The following is a 26,182-nucleotide window of genomic DNA, read 5'->3' on the forward strand; positions in this document are numbered from 1 at the left end:
GTTCTCATCTTCTCAGTGTGAGTCCAGTAGAGAAATGTGTCTGAACATAACACTGTTTTGAAGACAGACAGAGAGGATGTGTGTTAATTGATGTCAATAGCAGTGCAGTGTTTGCATCAGTGGAGGGCGCACTAATGGAGGGTGTGGATGTGGTAACTGTACTAGTAACCTACATGTGAGCAGTAATGTGTAAATTAGTGCTTTTACACTATTATTCCGCATATATAGGCACATCTAAGTATGTTTAGAGCGGAGTAAAACCAGCATCCTCTGCAATATTAAAATAAAAACTATAAACACAACTTGCTGTAATTTGCTGAAACTCCTGTTATGTTTACTTTATATATATATCAAGTGTTCTTTAAAGCACCTCACTAAACAGAGCATCTGTTGTCTATTCACACAAGCAAATGACAAAAAACTGTGAGCGAATTCTGTCGGAAATGGTTAGCGAGACATCCCCATATTGCACAATAATGTTCCTAATTTCTCTATAGCTAAATTAGATTGTGCCTTTGGCAAACCCACTGTGTTCAAGAAGTGAATTATAAAATAATTGGGGAATAATTTATCTTGTGAAACAGACAAAGACAAAAACACAAACCAAATTAGATAGAAGAAGTTTAATAATCTTACAAAACTTTTCCACATTTTGGAACATTTTCTCATCAGAATCAGAATCAGAATCGTGTTTATTGCCAGGTGTAAGAGGTATACACTAAGAATTTACTTTGGTTTTGTTGGTGCAAATAAGCAGTATGATACCAAAAGAAGGTAAAAACGTTAGAATAAAATAAGAAAAACTAAATAAATAAATTCAAATCAAATTTTCAAATTGTTCTCATCTTCTCAGTGAGTCCAGTAGAGAAATGTGTCTGAACATAACACTGTTTTGAAGACAGACAGTGAGGATGTGTGTTAATTGATGTCAATAGCAGTGCAGTGTTTGCATCAGTGGAGGGCGCACTAATGGAGCTGTGGGCGTGGTAACTGTACTAGTAACCTACATGTGAGCAGTAATGTGTAAATTAGTGCTTTTACACTATTATTCCGCATATATAGGCACATCTAAGTATGTTTAGAGTAAAACCAGCATCCTCTGAAATATTAAAATAAAAGCTTAGTTTCAGCAGAGTCGCCATCTTTACTAAGGGACAATAAGCCTAGTGCTATAAACACAACTTACTGTACTTTGCTGAAACTCCTGTTATGTTTACTTTAAATATATATCAAGTGTTCATTAAAGCACCTCACTATAAGGCGCATTTGTTGCCTATTCACACAAGTAAAATGATAATAAACAGTGTTTTTTCTGTCGGAAACGGTTTATCTCTGTCGCCGCCATCTTTACTTTGGGTGACGCCAGCTTCTCCTCCATCTTCCTCCGCCTTCTGGTTGTCAAGAAGATGGCAGCTTCCAGGCAGGCATGAGAAGAAATACTTCTTCATAAAAACCGAATGAATTTGGATTATTGCCGCGAGATAAGACCACGAACCCGTGCTTTTGCAACTCCTGCATCGAAATAAGTGAGTGAAGTTGTGGTATCACTGCGCCTTTGTGTGTGGTTTGAGATGTTTTGTTGTGTTCAGACTAGCAGTCCGGCCATTTTTCTTGTGGGAGAAACTAGACGAGGCCGAAAAGATGGCTGCTTCCAGAGACACGGCATGAAACACAATAACACTGGTTGTGCAGTTTAAATCAGTTTAGCTGCGGGTTAAAGGTGTTGTTGCAATTGTGGTTTTATCAGGTAAAATATGCATGTGAGAGTTAAACGTAATAACAGTGCATTTAAGTGTCAAACTGGGTGAAGTTCTTTGACAGATGCTAGCTTTGAGCTAACGGTTAGGCTGAGCAGCTAGCCGCTGGTGCTAACGGAACAACAGCTAGAATATGATTGGTTTTGTGGTATATTTGAATAGGTCACTCGATGTGCGTTGAGGCAGGTGGGTCTCACTCTGTTGCAGCTGTTAAAGTGAGATTCTATTGTTGTTGTTGTGGTTTTATTTACGTTTAAGTGAGAGCAGTGGATGCTAAGCTCGTTAGCTACAAGATGGCGACTCCCAGAGAAGCATGAAAATAGCCGACTCTTGATAACAGCTCTGACTGAGGGCTGAGATCATGCTGAGACCAGGCGGTGTGCTGCTTTGTTAGCTCACTATCAGGGTGTTGGGTTAGGTTGTATTTAAGTGTGTTCTGTAGCTGGTTCATCTTTCATCTATTTCTCTTTCCGTCGCTTCAGAGTCTGTTTAAGGCTGACAAGATGGCGGCTTCCATTGGTCGCATTCAATGGTTAGAAACAAGTCAGACTAAAGTTAGACTCTGTTTATTACAACAACGCTCACAACATGTTGAGGGTTAAACACCAGTAGAGGTTGGAAAGCTCTATGTCTGCATTTGTTTGTGTTTTTTGGATTGAATGTGTTCATTAAACCAAAGCTAACGGCTAGCTATGAAAGCTAACGGCTAACGGCTAGCTATGAAAGCTAACGGCTAACGGCTAGCTATGAAAGCTAACGGCTAACGGCTAGCTATGAAAGCTAACGGCTAACGGCTAGCTATGAAAGCTAACGGCTAGCTATGAAAGCTAACGGCTAGCTATGAAAGCTAACGGCTAACTGTCAAAGCTAACGGCTAAGTATGAAAGCTAACGGCTAGCTGTCAAAGCTAACGACTAGCTATGAAAGCTGACGGCTAACTGTCAAAGCTAACGGCTAGCTATGAAAGCTAACGGCTAGCTATGAAAGCTAACGGCTAGCTATGAAAGCTAACGGCTAGCTATGAAAGCTAACGGCTAGCTATGAAAGCTAACGGCTAACTGTCAAAGCTAACGGCTAGCTATGAAAGCTAACGGCTAACTGTCAAAGCTAACGGCTAGCTATGAAAGCTAACGGCTAACTGTCAAAGCTAACGACTAGCTATGAAAGCTAACGGCTAAGTATGAAAGCTAACGGCTAAAACTGTGGAAGCTAACGGCTGGCTAACTATGAAAGCTAACGGCTGGCTAACTATGAAAGCTAACGGCTAAAACTGTGGAAGCTAACGGCTACAGCCGCTCAAACTGTTGTAGTTTATCTTCTGCTGATGAGTTTCTAGCCGTTAACGTGTAAAATAGAACAATTACTTCTGTAGTTAAGTTACACATGTTCCTTTATTATTCCAGAGATCATGTCTGGCCCTGGCTCCGCGGTGTCTGGGACCACGGCGGCGATTCTGACGCCGCGGTGGAAGCGGGTCCTCGGATGGTCCGGTCCCGTTCCGCGGCCCAGGCACGGACACAGAGCGGTGGCCATAAAGGAGCTTATGGTCGTGTTTGGTGGAGGAAACGAGGGGATTGTGGATGAATTACATGTATACAACACCGGTAAGTCTAAACTTTGCATGTATAACTTTATTTTTTCCTCTCAGCAGGCATAATGTTTTACTTAACAAATCTGCAGATGTGAAATAGCACACAACTCCTCCTCGCATTGAGTCTCCTCTCTTAAACAGCTGTGTTTTGTTTATAAATGTGTGATGTGCAGAGTAGCTACAGGCCTCAGCAGGCCAAACCAGTCTGATTACATTGAGTCCCCCTCTGCTGGAGGAAGCATGTAAATGCACGGTAAAAAAGGCGGGCTAAAATAAAATGGATGATGCTGGTTGGTTTAAGTGTATCATCTGCCCCAATTCCCTGCACACAAACCAATAAGGACAGGCAAGTTTGGTTTATATATATCCCCCATCCTTAAATACAGGTTCTGGTTCATATTCAAATGTTAATAAGAGAGGTGTTAAAAGGTTAAATTAGTCAGCTATGTTTAGGTCATAACATAAACTTCCTTCATAATTTGAATGACCTGGGGCCTGTACTACGAAGCGAGTTCAACATATCCAGGGTATCTTCTCGTTATCTGGCTTAACTAACCTAACAACTGAGAACACGCTTAGCGGTCCGACGAAGGTGGTTATCAACTTGGTAAATCAACCCAGGGTTTCGGTGTTTGCAGCATATGACCAATTACAAACATCGACAAGTCCACAGACAGACAGTCAGAGCGGCACATTTTACAAAAGGAAGAGCAAACTATATTGGACAAATACGAAGAAGTTAAACACCATAATCCAGGCTAAAAGTAACACAGTTGAAGCTGCCAAATTAACAGATTTATTAATTTAACGGAATACTCAAAAGTCAGTCGTCTAGATATAAATATCTTTTAGGAGTACAATAGATGAAAGGATTACACGTCTCTATACCCTGTGGCCAAAGTTTGGAGTGTATGACTATTTCAACCTTCTTTCAGCTGCGCTTCCCCTCTTAGGTGTTGTGAAATGGACTCAAGAGCAAGTAAAACATAAATATAAAAACATAACACAAAGAGGTAAACACCCAAAGCACACAGCCAGCTGTCCTTCCTGCATTTGTCAGTTGAAACTGTTTTTGTTTTAGTCTGGATTATGACTTAAACTTCTTCATATGTGTGTAATATTATCAGACAATCACCGCACCGAGCTCTGATCGGTCAGTAGGCGGTGCTTTTATACGAGTTGATCTCTTATCTGGAACATAACCTGCTCCGGAGCAGGTTAGCTGTCCAGCATCAGTTACCATGACGATCTACCCCGGTAAGAAGTGAACCACCTTCGTAGGACGGAAAACCCTGAAGTGTTAACCCTGAAGTTACCTCACTAATGCCAAATCCTGCTTCGTAGTACAGGCCTCTGACAGGAGTCAACTGATAACTTCACTGTCATTATTGTGTTTTAATTTCTAGCAACAAACCAGTGGTTTATCCCAGCGGTCCGTGGTGATATTCCCCCCGGTTGTGCTGCGTATGGTTTTGTCTGTGATGGCACCAGATTGCTGGTGTTTGGTGGAATGGTGGAGTATGGAAAGTACAGCAACGATCTCTATGAACTACAGGTAAACTGTCTTATGTAAATGAACCCACATGTTTGTATTAAATTTTCATGTTAAGAAAATTAAGATATAGATGATCTCAAACCAGACTTTTTATTTGCTCATGCAAGCATAACATTGAAACGAATATGTTTACAATACAAACATTTTATATGTAAGTTGTCCTGCTCGTATTATCTGCATCAGAGATTGTTGATGTAGAAAAAGAGTTTGAAAATACATGGCAAAAGTTATATTTTTAATATTATGGTATAGCTGTTTACATAATAAGCACAAGAAGAGGCAAATAAAACAAATCCATCTTTGTGAATTGTAAGTTTCATGCATGTTAATGTAATTGTGTTCAATGCAGTTCAGGTATAGATAGTGAAAGTAAGCCATGAAAACATGAATCCTGATTTACAAAATGCAGTCTGGAGGTGTGTTGCATATTGTTTGGGCTGCCATTGAGTCTTTATCATCCTGCTTGCAAAAGCTTCCCTCTGTGCACAATGAAGGACGTTTAAGTTACAGATGTGCTCTGTTTCTGGTTATGACGTAAAGTAGGTATAGCACAATCATGTTTTGTCAACCAGAGTCCGGATGGATTTTTAAGCCTCTGGGTGATGGAATAGATTAATATTAAATGGGAAATATAATAAGTTAATGCAACATTTAAAATAGGGTTAGTGGTTAAAAAATTTATGTGCAGTTTTAGTCATAGTTTTAAAGTTCTTATCAATTTGTCAGAATAGGGAATGAGGTCAACTTGTGTTTGTCACAGCCTCTGCTGTGACCTAAAATAGATTAGGTCATACCTAGTCTATTGATAATATGTTGTTTTGACCATGTATTTTGTTACAGGCCAGCAGATGGGAATGGAAAAAGTTAAAAGCAAAAAACCCGAAGAATGGCCCCCCTCCTTGTCCTCGTCTTGGCCACAGTTTTTCCCTGGTTGGCAACAAATGCTACCTGTTTGGTGGATTAGCCAATGACAGCGAGGACCCAAAAAACAACATTCCCAGGTACACGTGTTTTTCCTTCCTTTGATGCAGGAGATGCTTGAGATTCTGCTTCAACCAGCAACATGAGTGTGACGTCTTGTCTGTTTTTCATTCTTCAGATACCTGAATGATCTGTACACACTTGAGCTTCGTGCGGGTTCCAGTGTGGTCGGATGGGATATTCCAATCACATACGGCGTTCTGCCTCCGCCCCGAGAGAGCCACACGGCCGTGGTATACACAGAAAAGACGAGCAGGAAATCTCGCCTGATAATCTATGGAGGGATGAGTGGTTGTCGCCTTGGAGATCTGTGGACACTTGATATTGGTACGTTTTCTAAAAGTGTGATTAGAAAAATTATAAATGCCCCAGCTGGTGCCACTCAGAGGCTGCCTATTTACACTCAATCAGACCAAAGGGGATTAAACATAGTCACCCTAAGAGGCCCACACTTTCAGAGAGGATAAAAAGTCCATGTCAACAATGATGTGTGAGAGTTTGCCTCATCTGTGGTACTTTAATTTATCTGATTGCGTGTCAGAATACATAGGGGCTTTTGTATAACATCCTACTGCTGATCATTCTCCAGAAACCCTGACATGGAACAAACCATCAGTAAGTGGGACAGCACCGCTCCCCAGAAGTCTTCACTCTGCCACCACCATCACAAACAAGTGAGGCAACTGCTGTACCAAAGCAGAAACATATTGAATGTCTTATTTAATCATGTTTAAATTACCAGGCTGAGCAGCATCTCACTGATTTAATTTTCTCAATGTGCAGGATGTATGTTTTTGGAGGATGGGTTCCTTTGGTAATGGACGATGTCAAAGTGGCCACACACGAGAAGGAGTGGAAGTGCACAAACACTCTTGCCTGCCTAAATCTAGGTTTGTCTAACTCTGTATTTATAACACTTTAAAACTGTTTGAGTAAAACGGGCTTCACTGATGTTAATTTTTGTGCCACGTGTGTGTCTGTAGACTCCATGTTGTGGGAGACAGTGTTGATGGATACTCTTGAAGACAACATCCCTCGGGCCCGTGCTGGCCACTGTGCCGTGGCCATCAATTCCAGACTCTACGTTTGGAGTGGCCGTGACGGCTATCGTAAAGCTTGGAACAACCAAGTCTGTTGTAAAGACCTCTGGTACCTGGAAACAGGTAGGTTTTGTCATTCAGAGTGACTTCAGTGGCTCAGGTTGTCAAATAGTGTCATTGTTTTTAAACTTCTTGTCCTCCGTCTCCTCCCCAGAGCGGCCGCACGCCCCTGCCAGGGTGCAGTTAGTCCGTGCCAACACAAACTCTCTTGAGGTGAGCTGGGGTGCCGTCTCAACCGCTGACACCTACTTACTGCAGCTGCAGAAATATGACATCCCTGCGACTCCAGCTGCAGCCTCACCAACCATGAGTGCCACCCATGTGCAGCCTCTGAACTCTCCAAAGAGCCCCGCACTGGCTGTTGCAGCACCCTCTGCTCAGAGCCTACCCCAGACAGGTATTACACTTGTGACTAATGATTGTTCTTTTCCAACTCTTCCATGTCCATGGTTGAAACTACACAAGGAAGCTCAACTACTGCAAAAAATGCTGCACATGAAGTAGGACTGAATGATTTACATAAATATCTAATTGCAATTATTTTGAGTGATATTAGAGGGAATTATCATTTACATAATTATTCTCATTTTCATTGAAAAACATCTTAAAATGATTATAGTGTGAATTTTTACAGAGATCTGTACCAAACAAAGATGTTTTCTTAAGTCTGTAGAATATGATGTGTAGGTCAGGACATCTCTGCAGCACCACAATATTTAATTTAAAATGTGTATTTTGACACACATTTTGCCGTTAACAAATATTGTGATTCCTGCAGAAACTGTAATAGGCCGTCTAATCATCGGTTCCCTTATCTTACAGCTATCTTGAAGGTTGCAGCTCAACAGTCTGCCACAGGCACATCTATTGTCACAGTCCGCCCCAGCCAGCCAGGGAAATCCCCCATCACTTTGACATCCCTCCCGCCAGGTGTCCGGATGGTAATGCCTGCCCAGACCACCCAAGGATCGGTATGAGCAGCAATTTTCTTACTGCGTTTTATCTTGTTAAAGATTTTGCGTGAAGTATATATCATTGTAAATGTGCCCAATGTTTTTCTTTTTTTTTCAGCCAATTGGCAGTAGCCCTCAGATGAGTGGCATGGCAGCTTTAGCTGCAGCAGCTGCAGCAACACAGAAGATCCCGCCCTCCTCTGCAGGCACTGTCCTCAATGTTCCTGCAGGTGCCACCATTCTCAAAACAGTAGCCGTCTCCCCCGGCACAACCACAATGAAAATGTCTTCCCCACTCATGGTACAGATCTCACTACACATTCTCATTTCTAACATTTTGTGCATTCTGTCTGTCACAAGCCAATTCTGAAAATAATGTTGTGCTTGTAGGTCAGTAATCCGGCCACCAGGATGCTAAAAACTGCTGCCGCCCAGGTGGGCACAACTGCAGGCAACACCAGACCCATCATCACCGTGCACAAGTCTGGTGCAGTCACAGTGGCCCAGCAGGCCCAGGTGGTTACCACTGTGGTGGGAGGAGTCACCAAGACCATCACACTGGTTAAGAGTCCCCTCACTATGGGCAGTGGTGGCACCCTGGTAAGAGAGTAGCACTCTGTAGCACAATGTAATACTGGAACACCACTCTGAGAGCACCCTTTGGTGCTTTCACATGCATGCTGTAACTCATGGATTCTGTAAATTTCTTTTTCACACTTAGTGTGTCAATTTGTTTGTTTTGTCACAAGACGGTGACAACATGCACTGGTGGGGGACGGAGTAAAGTTTGGCCTAAAGTATTTGTTGGCGAATTCTCCTAAGAAAACAGGGAGCATGATGTTAGTGATCTGCATTACTGTTGGTCAGTTAGGGTTGGGATGATTTGCAAAGCCACCAGTGGTCCGGCTTCCCACTGAACTCCCTGTGCTGTCCAATGTTTTCCGGCGACTCATGAACTTGAGTCTCTCTCCCTATGTTGGCAGATCTCCAACCTTGGCAAGATGATGTCTGTGGTACAAACCAAGCCAGTGCAGGGATCAGCTATCACAGGCCAGGGTTCCACTAACCCTCTCACACAGCTCATACAGGTCAGCTATCTGCATGAGTGCAGGAAAAAAACTAAAAACATGAGGTCGCTTAAAACTCCTGAGACAGGCACCAGATGTCTTTCTCCAAATGGTTTGCATCACCTGTGCCTCTCTCCCCAGACAAAGGGTCCCCTCCCAGCCGGCACCATCCTGAAGCTGGTGACCTCCGCAGATGGCAAGCCAACCACCATCATCACCACTTCCCAGGCTGGAGGCGCAGGAAACAAGCCCCATATCCTCAACATCAGCGGCGTCTCTCCCACCACCACTAAGCAGGGCACCACCATCATTAAGACCATCCCCATGTCGGCCATTATGAGCCAGTCGGGAGCTGCAGGTCTAAACTCACGCAAGTTTACATTCATATCTACATATCACAACAGCCTGCAAAGTTATGACTGAGAACTGTGCTACAAAATGTTGGAGTTTAAACAAAACTTGAACCAGATGAACATCTGGATCAAATACGTTCCTCTGTTTGTTGTCATCCGTTTGAATTTCCAGATGAGCGGTGATGGCATGCCGCAACAGAAGTAGCAATGATTTAGTCTTTAGATTTAGTTTTTATGTATATTGTTTCCTGCAATGGCCTGAACATTTTGGCAATTAGGGAGATGATTGCTTTCATGATCCTGTTTTAAATCGATCTAAAATAAAAACCATAATAGCTAGAGCATTCATTTTCTTCTTCGTCTTTCGTGTCTTCACGCCGTATGCTCGTGATGGCCTCATTACATTACGTGCGGTACAAAACAGGGTTACAACGCATGGTGGGCCAGAGTACTGCCCCGTAATGACTGCGGGAGATCGTTGTTTACATGATCCTGTTTAAATCAATGTAAAATAAAAAAACATAATAGCTAGAGCATTCATTTTTAAGGTGGACCATTTAAATTGCAGAGTTCAGAGGGTTAACCAGCGTCTGGTATTTGGGTAGTGTTTTGACATTCTTTTGTCCTTGCAGGTGTGACAAGCAGTGGCATGAAAACGCCCATCACAATCCTTACCACGAAGGTGATGACCACGGGAACTCCCGGGAAAATCATCACTGCCGTGCCCAAACTCGGCACTGCAGGCGGCCAACAGGGATTGACTCAGGTAAACTGAGTGTTTATAGATATCACTTTTGTTGTTCTGCTCATGTGTATGTTGCACCTGAGGAGACTAATCCTGACTTGTGTGTGTGTCTCTCTCTAGGTGGTATTGAAGGGTGCTCATGGGCAACCTGGCACTATTTTGCGCACTGTGCCGATGAGCACCGTGGGTGGTGTTAGACTTGTCACACCAGTGACGGTGTCTGCTGTTAAGCCCACTGTCACCACTCTGGTTGTCAAGGGGACTACTGGTAAGAATAACTTATCGTGATTTGTTTTCATGATTTATTATTGGATCACATTAATATGTTATCGCAGATCAGAATCAGAAATACTTTATTGATCTCCAGGGCGGAAATTCTGGAGTTACAGTTGTTCTTGTATAAACATAAAGAAATATAAGAAAATCAAACATTGCTACAATATAACGCAATATATGTATAATTATAATATATATATGAAATATATAGGAATATTTGCATTAAGACATGCAATATATAGCAGATAACCACAGTGCAAATAAGTAAATACAAATGCTGAGAAGTGGGATTTATTAAGTGTGTTAAATATAAATGCCAGAATGGTATAAATAAGAAATTAATTTCTTGAAATGTACTAGTATTAATGACAGTATTGAACAGTTGAATTATTGTACAGTTGAGTTTAGTCAGATTTTGTACACTGTACTCTGGATTCTTTGTGTTTTCATCTTTTAAGGTGAAACACTACAGGGGAAGAAGTTAATCATTTTAAATAATAGATATCACAATGAAACTTCCCCAGTTGATTACTTACATTAAGACAATTATTTTAAGTTTTCTGAAATTGTATGTGTAAATATGCGAATGAGGCATTATTTAATGCTAACTTTTCTGTGAATTTATGTGAAATCTACAGATGCAAAAAGACAAAAGTCTAGTAAAATACACCAGGGCTGCAACTAAGGATTATTTTCATTGTTGATTTAATCTGTCGATTATTTTATCGATTATTCGGTTAGTTGTTTGGTCTATAAAATGGTGAAAAACGTCAATCGGTGTTTCCCAAATCCCAAGATGACATCCTCAAATGTCTTGTTCTGTCCACAACTCAAAGACATTGAGTTTACTGTCATAGAGGAGCAAATAAACTAGAAAATATTCACATTTTGGAAGCTGGAATCAGAGAATTTTTACTTCTCTTTTTTTCTTAAAAATTAATCAATTATCAAAATACTTGGCGATTAATTTAATAGTTGACAACTAATGGATTAATCGTTGCAGCTCTAATAAATGCCTAAATGTGTTTTTTTGGATGTTTTCTTTCCACTAGTCTGAAAGAAGACATGTTATGGAACCACAATAAATCTCTAAATTGATCAGTGCATGAAAAAAAGGTTTTTGCCTTTAGTGTCTCGCCTTAATGCCACTTATATTCCTTCCAGGTGTCACCACTCTTGGGACAGTCACCGGCACCGTCTCCTCCAGCCTGGCAGGAAGCACAGTGGACAGTTCCAACGCCTCTCTGGTCACCCCCATCACCACACTGGGAACCATCGCTACCCTGTCCAGCCAGGTCATCAGCCCAGCTGCCATAACTGTGGCAGCTGCTCAGACCAGCATGACTTCTGTCTCCGCACTGCCCTCCTCTACCATGACAGTGCAGGTAAGACCGTTGTTCCTCAGGTTGTATTTAGTATTTTAGTCATCAGGACATTAAATCATGGGAGCGGTATGCATCATGAGCTCTTAAATTCCATGAAAAAGTTTGTAGAGGTTGGGGTGTTGATTACAGAGCGACTGCTAGAAAAACAACGAGATAAGAGTTCAGGGAGAGAGGATACAATTATTCTTTTTGAGTACGAAACATGCTGTATGACTTAAAGATAACTTAAAATGCTTTACTGTCCTCTGCCCAGAACCAGCCCACCCAGGTGACTCTGATCACAACTCCCAGTGGTGTAGAAGCTCAACCTGTGCAGGATCTACCAGTGTCCATCCTGGCTTCACCAACCTCTGAACAGCCCAGCTCCACTGAGGCTGGAACAACTGGAGAGGGCTCCGGGACCGTCACCCTGGTCTGCTCTAACCCGCCCTGCGAGACCCACGAGACGGGAACCACCAACACAGCTACCACCTCTTCTGCCACCATCGGAGCAGGACAGGTCTGTTCTAACCCGCCCTGCGAGACCCACGAGACCGGGACGACTAACACAGCTACCACAGCGTCGGCCAACATGGGAGGAGTCCAGCCGGTGTGCTCTAACCCGCCTTGTGAGACCCACGAAACAGGCACCACCAACACAGCCACAACTGCATCATCAAACATGTCTACGCCGCGCATGTGCTCCAACCCGCCATGCGAGACCCATGAAACCGGTACGACTAACACAGCTACCACAGCGTCGGCCAACATGGGAGGAGTCCAGCAGCTGTGCTCCAACCCGCCCTGCGAGACCCACGTGACGGGCACCACCAACACCGCCACCCAGTCGTCATCTAACATGAACACGGGCCAGACGAGCACCACGCAGAGGGTGTGCTCCAACCCGCCCTGTGAAACGCACGAGACGGGGACCACCAACACCCCGTCCACATCCACCTCCAGCATGGGAGGCGACCAAACCAGCACAGCGACAGGCCAAGTCCAGAGGGTTTGCTCCAACCCGCCATGTGAAACACACGAAACTGGAACCACCAACACAGCCACCACTGCCACCTGCAGCATGGAGACAGGCGAAGGTACGGGTATACCCACATGTACTATGACTGAATTGATTGTGAAATTAATTTATAGGTATGAAGTCAAACTTAAATTCTGTTTTTGTATCCATCAGCAGACCAGCAGACAGAAGAGGGAGCAGAAGGTACCAGCAGCACAGAAGTTGTCGCCCCCGCCCCCGCCCCCGCCCCCGCCACCACCACCACCGCTGCAACTAGCATGGTTACCATCACCCAGGGCAGGGCCATCACTACTGTCACTCAGTCTACACCAGCCCCCGGGCCCTCTGTACCTGTAAGGAATGCACCAATGTACCGGCAGAATTAAGAGATGATCTAACCACCATTACTGAGTCGTGTTATTCTCAGCAAATGTCTGAGTCATAAAGGGGCATTCACACCAAACATGAAGTAAACTTTTTGTGTGGCGTGATTACATACAAAGTCAATGCAAAGAGGCGAATAGACGCAAGTTTGTGCCGAAATATTTCAACTCGAGTGAGACATTTGCGTGACGCTGTTTCACGAAAGCCCATCAGCGTTGAGATTCCTCCTGTCGTCCCTAACGTCCTGATGTTGTTGAATCAGAATGGAGAAAAAAAAAATATTGTAGCCTCCTATAGTACCTCATAATTATAGAGACCAGACGAAACTCGATGTATAAAAATGAACATAAATGATCCCCTAGTCAAACTCACAAAGTAACTCAAGGTGAAAATTCGCTTTGCTTTTGGTTTGATGTGAGAGAAACATAATTATCCGTTGTGACCAATCTGTATGTTTTATTGTATGCTTTGTTTCTCTCCAGTCGATCTCATCGATCACAGAGAGCGTGGGTACTGCTGCCAGCTCCACAGAAGAGCCCATGCAAACTGATGAGACGGCATCGGCAGAAGCTGCACCTGCAGCGGAGGGAGCCACCGCTATGGAGACACAAGCGGAGGTAAATGCAGTGTAATGTCACCAAAGCCAGTGTAGGCTTCAAGTCCATTCAGTCAAAGATATATTAAGTGACCTATAATGTGTTCTCTCAGGGAGAAGCGACCACAGCTACAGCCTTGAATCTGCCCTCAGAGCTGATGTCTGAGGGTCAGGGCGCCACGCTCATGGTGACGGGGCTGTCGGACGAGGAGCTGGCTGTGACTGCAGCAGCAGAGGCAGCCGCTCAGGCAGCCGCCACCGAGGAAGCCCAGGCCCTCGCTATCCAGGCTGTCCTCCAGGCCGCACAGCAAGCCGTAATGAGTGAGTTCAACCATCGTCTTGTGAAGTCAGATTTCTCTGCACACTTGGTTTTGCTTTAGTAGCATCATAGGTCACTCCCAAACAGTTAACAACAATTTACAGTTTCTCATGATGCCGTCATGCTCGTAGTTTGTATGAGTTCTTAAATATTATCTCTGCTCACAGATGAAGGAGATTCCACTGGAGAGAGCCAGCAACCCACCACCATCCCCATCATGTTGACCCAGCAGGAGCTGGCAGCGCTGGTCCAACAGCAGCAGCAGCTGCAGATGCAGGAGGCTCAGGCTGCTGCACAGCAGGCCGCCGTGGGCACAAGCTTGCCCACCGAAGGCCTCGCCCCCGCCGACAGCCTCAACGACCCCTCTGTCGAGAGCAACGGACACAACGAGATGGCCGCCGCAGTCACCAGTGCTGTGGCGTCACTGCTGCCTCGTACCACCGGTGAGAGTAAGACTTTTAGCTTTTTTTTTTTTTTAATGCTTACTTTGTATGCCTGTTTTTACAGCAGACTGACCTTATTGTATTGTTCCTTTTCGCTCCACAGCACTCGCTCCATCAAGCACATTTGCACCCTCTGTATCGGTGGCAAGTCCAGCCAAGTTGCAAGCAGCAGCCGCTCTCGCAGAGGTCGCCAATGGCATCGAGGGAGAGGTGAGTTATTGTACAACATCTGGCTGGTTCAGCTTCAGGTCAAAGAGGAGAAATGTAACAGTGAATAATTGTGTTTCCTTCCAGAAACAAGCCCCTCAGCCAACCCCAGTGAAGCCTGTTGTTAAAAAAGAGAACCAGTGGTTTGATGTTGGAATTGTTAAAGTGACAAATATGGTTGTCACCCACTTCTACATGCCAGGAGATGAATCTCATGGAGATGTAAGTGTCTCAGGAGGCTCCTTTCACGCTTGGATGACTTTGTGTTAGTGTGCTCAGTGCGTCTCTAATCTCTGTGTTTTGTTCGGTAGGATGACTCCGGCAACATGCCAGACTACGGCCAGATGAAGAAAATGGAGCTGCAGCCTGGAACAGCTTACAAGTTCCGTGTTGCTGGAATCAACGCTTGTGGTCGTGGATCGTTCTCCGAGATATCTGCTTTCAAGACCTGCCTACCAGGCTTCCCAGGAGCACCCTGCGCCATCAAAATCAGCAAGGTAAACGCACCAGTAAAGCCCTTTTTCCCTTGTTTTCTTCTTATTTTGTTGTTGACTTGCAGGTGTGTAAAACATGACGATAACACCAGCTGTTCTCATGAGTAATAATCGTTGACTGTCCCTCTACAGAGCCCAGATGGCGCCCACCTGACCTGGGAGCCGCCCTCGGTGACGTCGGGGAAGATCATCGAGTACTCCGTGTACCTGGCCATCCAGAGCAACCAGACGGCCGAAGCCAAGGCCTCCACCCCGGCACAGCTAGCCTTCATGCGCGTGTACTGTGGACCCAACCCCTCTTGCCTGGTGCAGTCGTCCAGCCTCTCCAACGCCCACATCGACTACACCACCAAGCCTGCCATCATCTTCCGCATCGCCGCCCGCAATGAGAAGGGCTACGGCCCCGCCACCCAAGTCCGATGGCTGCAAGGTGAGCACACAGTTTCACTAGCTAATGCTCAAATATTTAGGGCTTTCCTCAACCAAAGAAATTCTTAGTTGACTAACACATTACGATTTTGTTGACTAATTGATTAGTTGATTTAATCAACAGATCTGTAAAACTGAGTTTCTCCACAACAGCCCTGTCTCCTAAAAGTTACATTTCCATACAACTAAACTGCATTCTCAACTAGGTTTGGAAGGAAACGTATTTAGTAGTTTAAGTAGTTTTGTTGCGTTTTCGTTTTGTTTCCATTTACAACGTTTATCACGGGTCTAAAATTATGACCCTAATCGGGACGGGGTTGCTCCACAGAGAGATGTGCTCGGAAGTTTCTTAGAAATAAGTGATTCAGTATGAATAAAAGCCTAAAAAATGACTAATTGACTAAAGAAATCTTTTATTCTTCTTCTCTTTAAACGATTTATTGACTAAGAGGGGGGCAGCCCTACAAATTTTAGCAAGTTAGCAATTCATTATTGGATAAAGAGAAATATTTAAAAAAATGTTCTGCCTTGTAGAATCCAGCAAAGATGCCGCCTCTGGAAAACCGGCTGCCAAAAGACCAGGCACCTCCCCTGATACGTAAGTACAGTATTCACATTTCATACTGTGCACACAGGCTGGACATTAATGCCAATGAATAAAACATGCAATGCTCATTCTGGTTTTGTGTGTGTGCTCTTGCAGTAAGGCTACTGGTCCAAAGAAAGCAAGGACGGACCAGTGAGGTTGCCCTGGAGACCCCTCCCAGTCTTTTGTCCTTTTTCCACTCGCTGTCCTTTTATCAGGAAGACTGACCTTCACCCCTCCTCCACCACCTCCTCATCCTCCATCCTAATCTCATCCTCCACCCTCAAGTCTCAGATCAAGACAGCAATGGAGGCAGAACAACCGTATGAAGCCGAGATGAAAGTCAATCTGAGAGATGTTTCTGTAGATAAAAACCCCTCCTTCCTCCTCGTTCTGTTGGTTGTACTATTTTTAGAGCAACACAAACTTAGAAGCACATTATCTTTTTCAGTCACATCCCTTTCCATCGTTTAACATCTATTTTTGGCTTGTTTCAGTAGTTGAGCAGTATAGAGAAGCATTTACATCTTTCACAAACTGGGAGCCAGCCTGAGCGCAATGTTACCTATTTTTCTTTTTGTCTTTGTTTTGTGAATCCTGGGGGGATGTAGAGAGAGACTACACAAAATGATGTACAGTGTTGAAAAAAGGCTGTGGAGGCACGAGTTTAGATGAGAGGAAAAATCGGTATGGATACAAATAAAGCACTTGTCCTCAACGACAGAGGACATCTTTTTTTTTTCTCCTTTCTTTTTTTTTTTGGTCAAAACTAATTTTGCTTCATCGAGAACCAAGTCTGTATTCATCGTACTGGACTCCAGTCTCCTGGTAATGTCATCACTGTGCGCTTTTTACCCCAAGATGAGGACTGGTGGCCGACACTTCAAAGTGGACAAAACAAAAGGAAAGACAAAGAGATTTGTAGAGAATGAATGACAGACTTTGCTAGGACTGAGACTTGCAGCACACACAAAAAAAATCTTGCAAAATCTTCCCAAAAAATTAGCAAGCAATGACGCAGAAGATCTTTTGTGTAGTTTATTTTTGTATTTTTTAAGCTTTTTTTTTTCTCTCCTGTGTGTGTGTGTGTATGTCGTGTGCATTTTAAAAAAAAATCACTTTTTTTAACTGTTGTTCATCCCCATAGTTTGTGTTCGTGGGAAGATCCGGTGGCTGTGTTGAGGTTGCCACTCTATTTTTAAAAAAAATCTTCATTCAGTTGGTTGTATGTTCTTGTTGTTAACAGATGGTATTGAAAGAGATAAAGACTTTTGTATTTGTTCCAAGTAGAACCCACAGAGGTTATAGGACTGAAGGGATCTTTGAAGTGGACCCAGGGAGAGGAGAGTTTTTACTTTGTTTACTACTCAATGCTTGTGTTGCTTTGTTTGCCAAACATGGAATTTCACGGGGTATACGAGGAAAACGACATCTGATCTTTTCCCCCTTAATATCCCGATCAGTTGTCCTACGCTTTTTATGCTCATGAATGTGGCGTCTCACCTCTTTAATTTTTAGAATGGCAAATTATATTAGTAGACATATTTTCCCTATCCTATTGATGTATGTGAATCCATTTAATAAATTTTAATTTTTTTTTTTCCTTCCATGGCTCTGTATTTCAGACTACAGATGGTGTGCAAGCTAACTGTGATGTGTTAAACCCGTATGTCTTTTGAATGGGGATGTCTTGGGAAGAAAGCTTACATAGCCGGAGTGTACTCACTTGTAAATTAGTTCGTTCATAGAGCAAGAATAAAACAAACAAAAAAAAACATCTTGGCCTTTTATATAATTACCTGTAACAAACTGTTTTTACATGTTGGTCATCTCTTGATTGCCTTTTGTGTCTTTACTTATAAAAGAAACAAATATATATATAAATATACATAGTCTCCCTGATGGTTCTAATTTGCTTCTGTCAAGCTGATTCACTGTAGGAGTCTGAAGCACTGCTCGGTTCATTACAAAGACGAGTTTGTACAGGGAGGTTTCTGACCGGACATGAGTGTATATCTACGTTGTAAGGGCGGATTCAGTTGTGATGGTAACGGCCAGGAAGATCAGAGCCGAGGTTTTCGCTTGCCGCCTTTTTCTCCGGCTGGCGCCTTGGTTCCCGTTTGTGGTTTGCTCCCGATTTCTTACTAGAAATGAACTTTCTCTTCATATGCATTCATAATTTTTGTGTGTGTCAGTGTGTCTGTTGAACAAAACTAGACATGCATGCAAAAGCAGTGTATTTTAGTAGTGATGCCTTAAGTTAGACCATAAGCTGAAGGTTCTCAAAAAAAAAGAAGAAAAAACATTTAATGAGTTTGTTCCCCTCTCCATGTGGTATACAATTGTGTCCTTTTCCTTCCACAGTACCTTTGCTGGGTCACTATTTTTGCACCCTCGTTAGATAGGTCATCATCAGCAGTGCCGAGGTCTCTCTGAACTTTCCCTCCCACACTGGGACAAGTGCTGCTCTCAGCACTCACAGGTGTTGCGAGTTTCTCTCGGCTGTTTGCAGGTTATCTGGAAATGTCCTGTATTTTCCAATGTGTGTTTTTTGTACTGTAGGGAGTAATGTATCTTTTATCATCAAAAAATAAACATGTTAAACATAGAGAGAGTGAGAGATTTTGCGTCTTCTTTTCACTACAAAGATTAAAAAAAGTGGCTGAAATCACCTGTTCTAAGCCGCTCTGAGCCGCTCTCAGGAACGGCTTCTCCACATCCAGGTCCTCTTTAGCACTTCCTTCAAAGTATTCTGCTCCTATTTCCTCACACCACTGCAGGGCCTTCCTGCCAGACACCTGCAGGGAGAGAGTCATAGTTTATTATACACATTTCTTTATTTTAGAAATCAGCAATATGACAAAACAGAGGACATTAGGCATCATACTGAGATATCAAAACAGGCATGACTGACATTCACCATTGTATCGGAACATATGGGGATTACAAGAAACTCTAAAAGATAAAAATAAAAAGGAAAAAAAGACATGAATTATATAAATAATAACTTCAAGGTCCCATATCATGCTCAGTTTATACTAGAACATGTTTACATGCTTTAATGTTAAAAAAAATCTTTATTTTCCTCATACAGTCTGCTTGAATATGCCTGTATTTAACCTCTGAAACACTCCGGTTTAGCACATTTCAACAGAATTGCGTTGCTAGGCAACAGCTTGGGTCCATGTTTACTTCCTGTCAGCTGATGTCATTCAAACACTGCAACTGGAAATAAACTGGGACACATTTTTGTTTGAAATGGTCTTGAGGCCTATAATGGTGCCTTCGAATGAAACTCGTGAGCTCGTGTTTACAACATGGGAAGTTGTGTACATGATATGCGTGGCGTTCAAGTGGTTAAGGCGTGAGAACACCGCTGCTAAGCAACGACAAAATTAACGTTACTGTCGGCGTCTAGAAGCAACAGAGGCAAACATTTAGCAAGCTGGCAAGCGGCATAATGACAGAGGAAAAAAAATGAGGCCGGTGGGAATATCAACATTTTCCTCAGACATATAAAATTACGAAGTGAAAAAAAATACGACTAAATTTACAATATTATGACTTATTATGCATCGAAAAATTAACTTCCGTGGCCTCCGCCATTTCGGAAAACGTCAACAAACACGTCACAACTCGTGAACTCTGAGCTTTCAGAGACTTTCCACTTGCGAGGTCATGAATACGACATGAGGGGAGCGCTCATATAGACTCTTCTCGTGAACACGATAAACACGACCCCATTTGAAGGCAACATTATATTGTACAGTTGTGACATCACAAAGTTTAAAGGTCCCATATTGTAAAAAGTGAGATTTTCATGTCTTTTATATTATAAAGCAGGTTTAAGTGCTGTATAAATACTGTTAAACTATCAAAACGCAAACAAATATATGGAGAAATACACCGAGCCCGTATTCATAAAATTGTGTGTTTGAAACAAGCCGTTAGGATTTCTGTCCATTTGTGATGTCACAAATATAAAATATATATATAGACCATCACACGGTTTTAAACATGAACATTCTAAATGTGTCCCAGTTTATTTCCAGTTGCAGTGTATGTAAATAACATCCGCTGACAGGAAGTAAACATGGACCCAAACTGTTGCCTAGCAACCGTTGCAATTCCGTTGAAATGAGCTAAAATGGAGCGTTTCAGATAGAGCATGAATACAGGTATATTCAGGCAGACAGTGTAAGGAAAATAAAGATTTTTTTTAACATTAAAGCATGTAAACATGTTCTAGTAGAAACACAAAATACAAGTATGAACCTGAAAATGAGCACGCTATGGGACCTTTAAAGGAACAGTATCTCAATACGGGTTGTGTGTATTTCTCCATGGACTGAGCGTTTTGATAGTTTAACAGTATTTAGACAGCACTTTTCATGTTTTATAATAAAAAAAGACATGAAAATCTTAGTAGCTTTGATTCACTATTTCACATCTCTTTGATTTACATGATGACGGCACCTTTAACTGACCTCCCGGTTGCTCAGGTCAGTCTTGTTGCCCAGTACGATGAAGGGGAAGTTGGACGCGTCCTCAGGATCGCCCTGGATCAGGAACTCCTTCCTCCACTCCTCCAGGGCTGAGAAACTGTCTCTGGATGTCACATCAAACACCAGCATGCAGCAGTGGGCTCCTCTGTAGAGGGGGATACCCAGAGATTGGAACCGCTCTGTTCCCGCTGTGTCCCACATCTGAGAATAAATACATTTAAGGAATGACAAAACTTAAAATACCTTTGGTCAGTCCAAATTAACAGATAAATTTAACAATAACAAAATTGTTAAATAGCAAGTCAAAATTATGAGACAGTAAGACACATTATCAAGTCAAAATGATTTTACTGTAATTATTAGATATACTGAGTCAAAAATTCAGCTGTATGTTATAATTTACACTTAATAAGTAATATAATTAAGCCAAAATTAATCTTCAAGTCAAGTATCTCACAATTTTGACCTAAAAAGAGCCGAAATTATAAAATGTTTTAAGTCAGTGACTCAAAATGAGTCTTTATAAGTCAACATTTGTACTTGATTTGATTTAATATCTCATAACTTTTTGATTTTGACTTACTGTCTTATAAGTGTGATTTAGGAAATCTTATCATTTTTTTTACTGATAATTCTGACGTGATAAATTATCACATCATCATGTATTACTGTTTTACTGTGGATGCACAGGTGGACAGAGAGCAGCTACCTGCAGGGTGACTGTGTCCCCCTCTATGTGGACTGTCTTGGAGAGGAAGTCGGTTCCTATGGTGGCCCGGTACATGTTGGTGAACCGGTGATGGACATACCGGTTCATGAAGGAGGATTTCCCCACCCTGTGTAAACATTACTGTTGAGTAAAGGTGCAACACACTCAAACATCTCTGTCCTTCCAGACCAGCAATTCACCTTTTATCTCACTGCACTGATAAATAATAACTTCTGGGAATAATACATGTGTTTACAGATAATTAAGAAATAGTCTAATATCCACATGTGTTAGCAGTTTATTAAGAAATAGTCTAATATCCACATGTGTTTACAGTTTATTAAGAAATAGTCTAATATCCACATGTAATATTCTAATATGAAAGTGAAACAACAGTCAGCAGGGCAGGAAATGAAAACTGTACAACAGTAGAAATAAAATAAAGTAAATAAATAAACTGGTCGACGTTACCCAGAGCTTCCTATGAGGATTATTTTCAGTATAACTGGACTTTTTCTGTCGTTCATGTTCAGTTCTGTTGATGTTTGTTTCTCTACTGGAACTCCAGCTGCTGCCTTCAGGAGCGCCTCGGAAATTTAGCCTTTCTGTAATTTGAGGTGTGTCTCAGTAGCAGTAGGCCAGGGGTCAGCAACCTGCAGCTCTTCAGCTCCTCTCCAGTGGCTCCCTGTGGGTGTTTAAAAATGGAAATGAATAACTGTTTTTTGTTTTCATTTTACAACGAAGTATAAGGGACACATTGAGGAAAAAAAAAAAATCTGAGATTTCGAGAATAAAGTCATAATATAAGAATAAAGTCATAGGTTTACAAGAAAAAGTCGTAGTATTATGAGAATAAAGTCATAATATAAAGTTGTAATTTTACGTGTTATTTTCTTTTTTTTCTCGTTAAGTTTTGACTTTATTTTCATAATATTAGACTTTTTTCTCGTAAGGTTATGACTTTATTCTCATAATATTACAAATTTTTTGTTCGTGAAGTTATGACTTTATTCTCGTAATATTACGACTTTTTTTCTCATAAAGTCATGACTTTATACTTGTAATATTACAACTTTTTCTCGTTAAATTATGACTTTATTCTCATAATATTACGACTTTTTTTCGTAAAGTTATGTAGCCAAAGTAGCATTTGAGGGGCTGATGCTTTATGGCTGATGCTTTATTTCAGAAAAACTTTGCATCGTTGTTTATGTTCTCTGTGAATTAAATTACAATATTTTAAACAGCCTTTGAAGGCACCATCTGACCTCTGTCCTCCTGTCTGAGTCACACAATACAAAGACAGCTGACTTCAGAATAAAAGTTCAAACAGGTACAAATACATATAACAATAAATACCCCTACAATGCCCCTACAATGGATGGATGGATGGATGGATGGATGGATGGATGGATGGATGGATGGATGGATATATAGATAGATGGATGGATGGATGGATGGATATATAGATAGATGGATGGATGGATGGATATATAGATGAATGGATGGATGGATGGATGGATGGATGGATGGATGGATGGATGGATGGATGGATGGATGGATAGATAGATAGATGGATGGATGGATGGATGGATGGATGGATGGATGGATGGATGGATGGATATATAGATAGATAGATAGATAGATAGATAGATAGATAGATAGATAGATAGATAGATAGATGGATAGATAGATAGATAGATAGATAGATAGATAGATAGATAGATGGCGAGGTGGTTGTAGTGCAGAAATCACACAGAAATTAGCTTTTTAATTTCAATACTTTGTCTTTACATCGTTGCGCCATATTTTCAGAAATGCAGTTGTATAAAATATTTCTTGTGGGCATTTAAAAAAAAAAAGCATTTTAAAAAAACAACATTTGACTCCGCTGTTTTATTTTGTTAACTTTGCTGTAAAACAATCATTTTAAATTAAAAATTTAGGGGGGAAAAATCAATTAACATGTAATCTATTGTAAATTGTATTGGATCATGTCTTTATGTATCCTACCACTAGGGGGCAGTACAGGCTTCAGGTGAATCACCTTTCTTACAGGATTTCCTTTCTGTTGGAGCTGTGAAGGTGGTGTTATCTACAATACTGTCTAGTGATTCATTGTTTTTTATCTCTTTTTTTCAACTGAATGTGAACATATGTTATTTAATGCTTAGAAAATGCTCAGTATCTAAAGTAATAAAAAGCAAGGAACACCAAAGTTAAAATACTTATATTTGTTCAGCTTTTCCTCTCAATAAGGAATATTTTAATAAGTAAAAAGTTAAAATTACTCTGCCTTCATAAAATACATTTAAGTTTCTTTTAAATCTATATAACACTACAACAAATATCACAATAAAACTTTTAAATATATTTGAAAATACTGTAGGTTTAACAACTATAGCGATACTCATTACTGACCCAAACTGTGCAGCCGATAACACTGTTAAAACCCACATAACTGTATTATATATTTATTTTAAAGTCATAGTTTTTAAAGATGTGAAATAAGACAGGATGATGGAGTTTGGATAAATGTGGATGCACGTGTCATCTCCGATATTTCCATTTGATGTAATGATGCTGACATAAAGAAAACATGTAGTCGGTTGAATGTTTCCCTCAGTGTAACCATCATAAAGCTTCAAGGTAAAGTAGAAATACCACAGTCTAAAAATACTCCATTACAAGTAAAAGTCCTGATTTCAAAATGTTACTTAAGTAAAAGTACATAAGTATTACCAGCAAATGTTCTTAAAGCCTATCAAAAGTACTCATTTTGCATTGTTATATAATTATAAAATATTATATTATTCTTTTTGTATCACTAACAGAGCATTTGAATGTTTTAGTTCATCAATGTCGAGCCAGTTTTAGATACCTTGTGTACTACTGGGTATATTAGTAGTTTAGTACTGCATCATATTATATAAGCATATCATGTGTTTTCTTTCTGTTAAAAGTAACTAGTAACTATAAATGTCAAATACATGTAGTGAAGTAAAAAGTAGAAGTATAAAGTAGTATAAAATGAAAATACTCAAGTAAAGTACAAGTATGTCGAAATTATACTTAAGTACAGTACTTGAGTAAATGTACTTAGTTACATTACACCACTGATACTGTCACACATCACATAAAGTTGAATTAGATGATTTTAACAACCTTAAAGCTACTTAAGGGGGAATAAAAGGGGAAAAATGGATGTTAAGAGGTTAAAATAATGCCATAAAGTATAATAACATTACTATTGACAATCACAGATGTGGACGTAAAGAAACATAATACATAATAAATGGTCCTAGGTGGGTGGAAAGTAAAGAAAAAAATATGAAAAATGAAAACAAAACACTAAAGTTCAACAAGAAATAAAAACAGGAAGCCGCACTAAAGTAAAGAACTAAAAACAAAAAGTGAAAAAAGAGAGAAAGCGATTCCGGTAAACATACATATCGAGGTAATGCTTCCATGCTTTTGTATATCTGTGTCCTGTAGAGACTGTCAGAGGTGAAGCAGAATACTGAGATTACATTAAATCAGCAACATAAACAGCTATGATATCTCAGTAGAGTGCCACCACTAGAGAGCCAAGCTTTGGCCACTCAACCACCATCTAACTTTATTAGTCATCGTAGGAGAGACAAACTCATATCACCCTGCCTGATACACGAAGCGTCACGTGAAAGAAAATCACATGATTATTCTTTGTTGACTAAAAATGTGAGTTAACTGATGAGGGAAAAGGGGTAAAACTAGAGAACGGTGGAGAGGACAGTGTGTGTGAGAGAGAGAGAGAGAGAGCTCTCCTGGGTATGTCGCCGCAGCCCTGCGTGGCAGAGATAAGACCACCGCCTACAGAGTTTCTTGGGAATTAGAAAGCTGTCCCCAAAGTCCACTGGTGACACACAACACCATCCGTCAGCCAGCTAACTCACACAGCCTCCCAACTGTCCAACGAGACATTCCGGCGTCAGATCAAACTGCTTCTGTTGAGATACCGTCGACAGAGCAGGCATGTCGTGTGTGTGTCTATGCTTATGCCGGTTTATGAGTTACATGACACGACCACAAACATGCTGCAATGTCCTGTAGGTCTGCGTGTACTGTATGTGTCCGTGTTGCTGTATGACAGCGAGCGCGGGCCTGTAATTCCTGGCCTCCTCCTTTCATCTTGATAACCTCTTATCAGAGCAGAGCAGCCCGCGAGCAACGCGGCAGCAGCCACATCCCTGCCCGGCTGTCCACGCCGCCACAGAGACCTCACTTTACTCTTTCTCTCATAATATCACTTTCGTTCACACACACAGAGACCGATCCATGAGCAGTTTCGCTCGATTTTCATATTTATTGTCCCTAAAAGGAAACTTGGCAGAGAGACAAATGTATAAAAGCAAGTGAAACTTAAGTAGATAAGATAATAAATCAGCATCTCCAACCATCTTTTCATATATTTTCACTCATCCTGTTCAGCAGGAGCCTACCCAGCATGCACTGGGTGGGAGGCAGGCTACATATGGCAACAGGTTGCTCTGAAACACATTCACACATACAAGCAAATTCACCTGCAAACATTGGACCCAGGGCCTTCTTACTGAGGCAACAACAAGCTCATAACCATGAACCAGCCTGAAAAAACAAATAGTAGCTATCTGTCTACTTTAAGGCCTAAAATAATGTTTTAAAGAACTGTACTACCAGCAGCCTCCTTGCAATCATGCAGAGTTAATAAAAGAATTATTCATCCTGTTAGA

At 41.5% G+C, this 26,182-nt stretch overlaps 2 protein-coding genes across 8 annotated transcripts; one reads left to right on the forward strand and one right to left on the reverse strand.

Annotated features, from left to right (window-relative positions):
- The first annotated feature begins 1,366 nt into the window (after positions 1-1,366).
- On the forward strand, positions 1,367-18,827 carry hcfc1a (host cell factor C1a). 7 transcript variants are annotated; one of them, XM_074655100.1, is made up of 28 exons: positions 1,367-1,526; positions 3,161-3,361; positions 4,755-4,903; positions 5,744-5,904; positions 6,003-6,211; positions 6,474-6,558; positions 6,668-6,774; positions 6,868-7,047; positions 7,139-7,381; positions 7,807-7,955; positions 8,056-8,238; positions 8,328-8,537; positions 8,921-9,025; positions 9,146-9,374; positions 9,990-10,123; positions 10,223-10,370; positions 11,543-11,763; positions 12,017-12,839; positions 12,935-13,113; positions 13,627-13,761; positions 13,853-14,060; positions 14,226-14,507; positions 14,605-14,711; positions 14,796-14,930; positions 15,020-15,205; positions 15,335-15,632; positions 16,166-16,229; positions 16,335-18,827. In XM_074655100.1, the coding sequence occupies exons 2-28, from the start codon at positions 3,166-3,168 to the stop codon at positions 16,372-16,374; spliced, it is 5,166 nt and encodes a 1,721-aa protein (XP_074511201.1). In that variant the 5' UTR covers positions 1,367-1,526; positions 3,161-3,165; the 3' UTR covers positions 16,375-18,827. The 7 variants fall into 7 exon arrangements, with proteins under 7 accessions (XP_074511201.1, XP_074511566.1, XP_074511493.1 ...); XM_074655465.1 differs by having other exon boundaries at positions 14,226-14,501; XM_074655392.1 differs by having other exon boundaries at positions 12,938-13,113.
- Positions 17,255-22,072, reverse strand: LOC141780406 (ras-related protein rab7). Its single transcript, XM_074655651.1, has 5 exons — positions 21,903-22,072; positions 21,432-21,558; positions 20,705-20,923; positions 18,890-19,015; positions 17,255-18,773 (listed from the first exon to the last, which is right to left on the reverse strand). The coding sequence occupies exons 1-5, from the start codon at positions 21,956-21,958 to the stop codon at positions 18,687-18,689; spliced, it is 615 nt and encodes a 204-aa protein (XP_074511752.1). The 5' UTR covers positions 21,959-22,072; the 3' UTR covers positions 17,255-18,686.
- Between the last annotated feature and the right edge of the window lie 4,110 nt (positions 22,073-26,182).

The sequence above is a fragment of the Sebastes fasciatus genome, chromosome 1, assembly GCF_043250625.1.
Source record: "Sebastes fasciatus isolate fSebFas1 chromosome 1, fSebFas1.pri, whole genome shotgun sequence".
NCBI lineage: Eukaryota > Metazoa > Chordata > Actinopteri > Perciformes > Sebastidae > Sebastes > Sebastes fasciatus.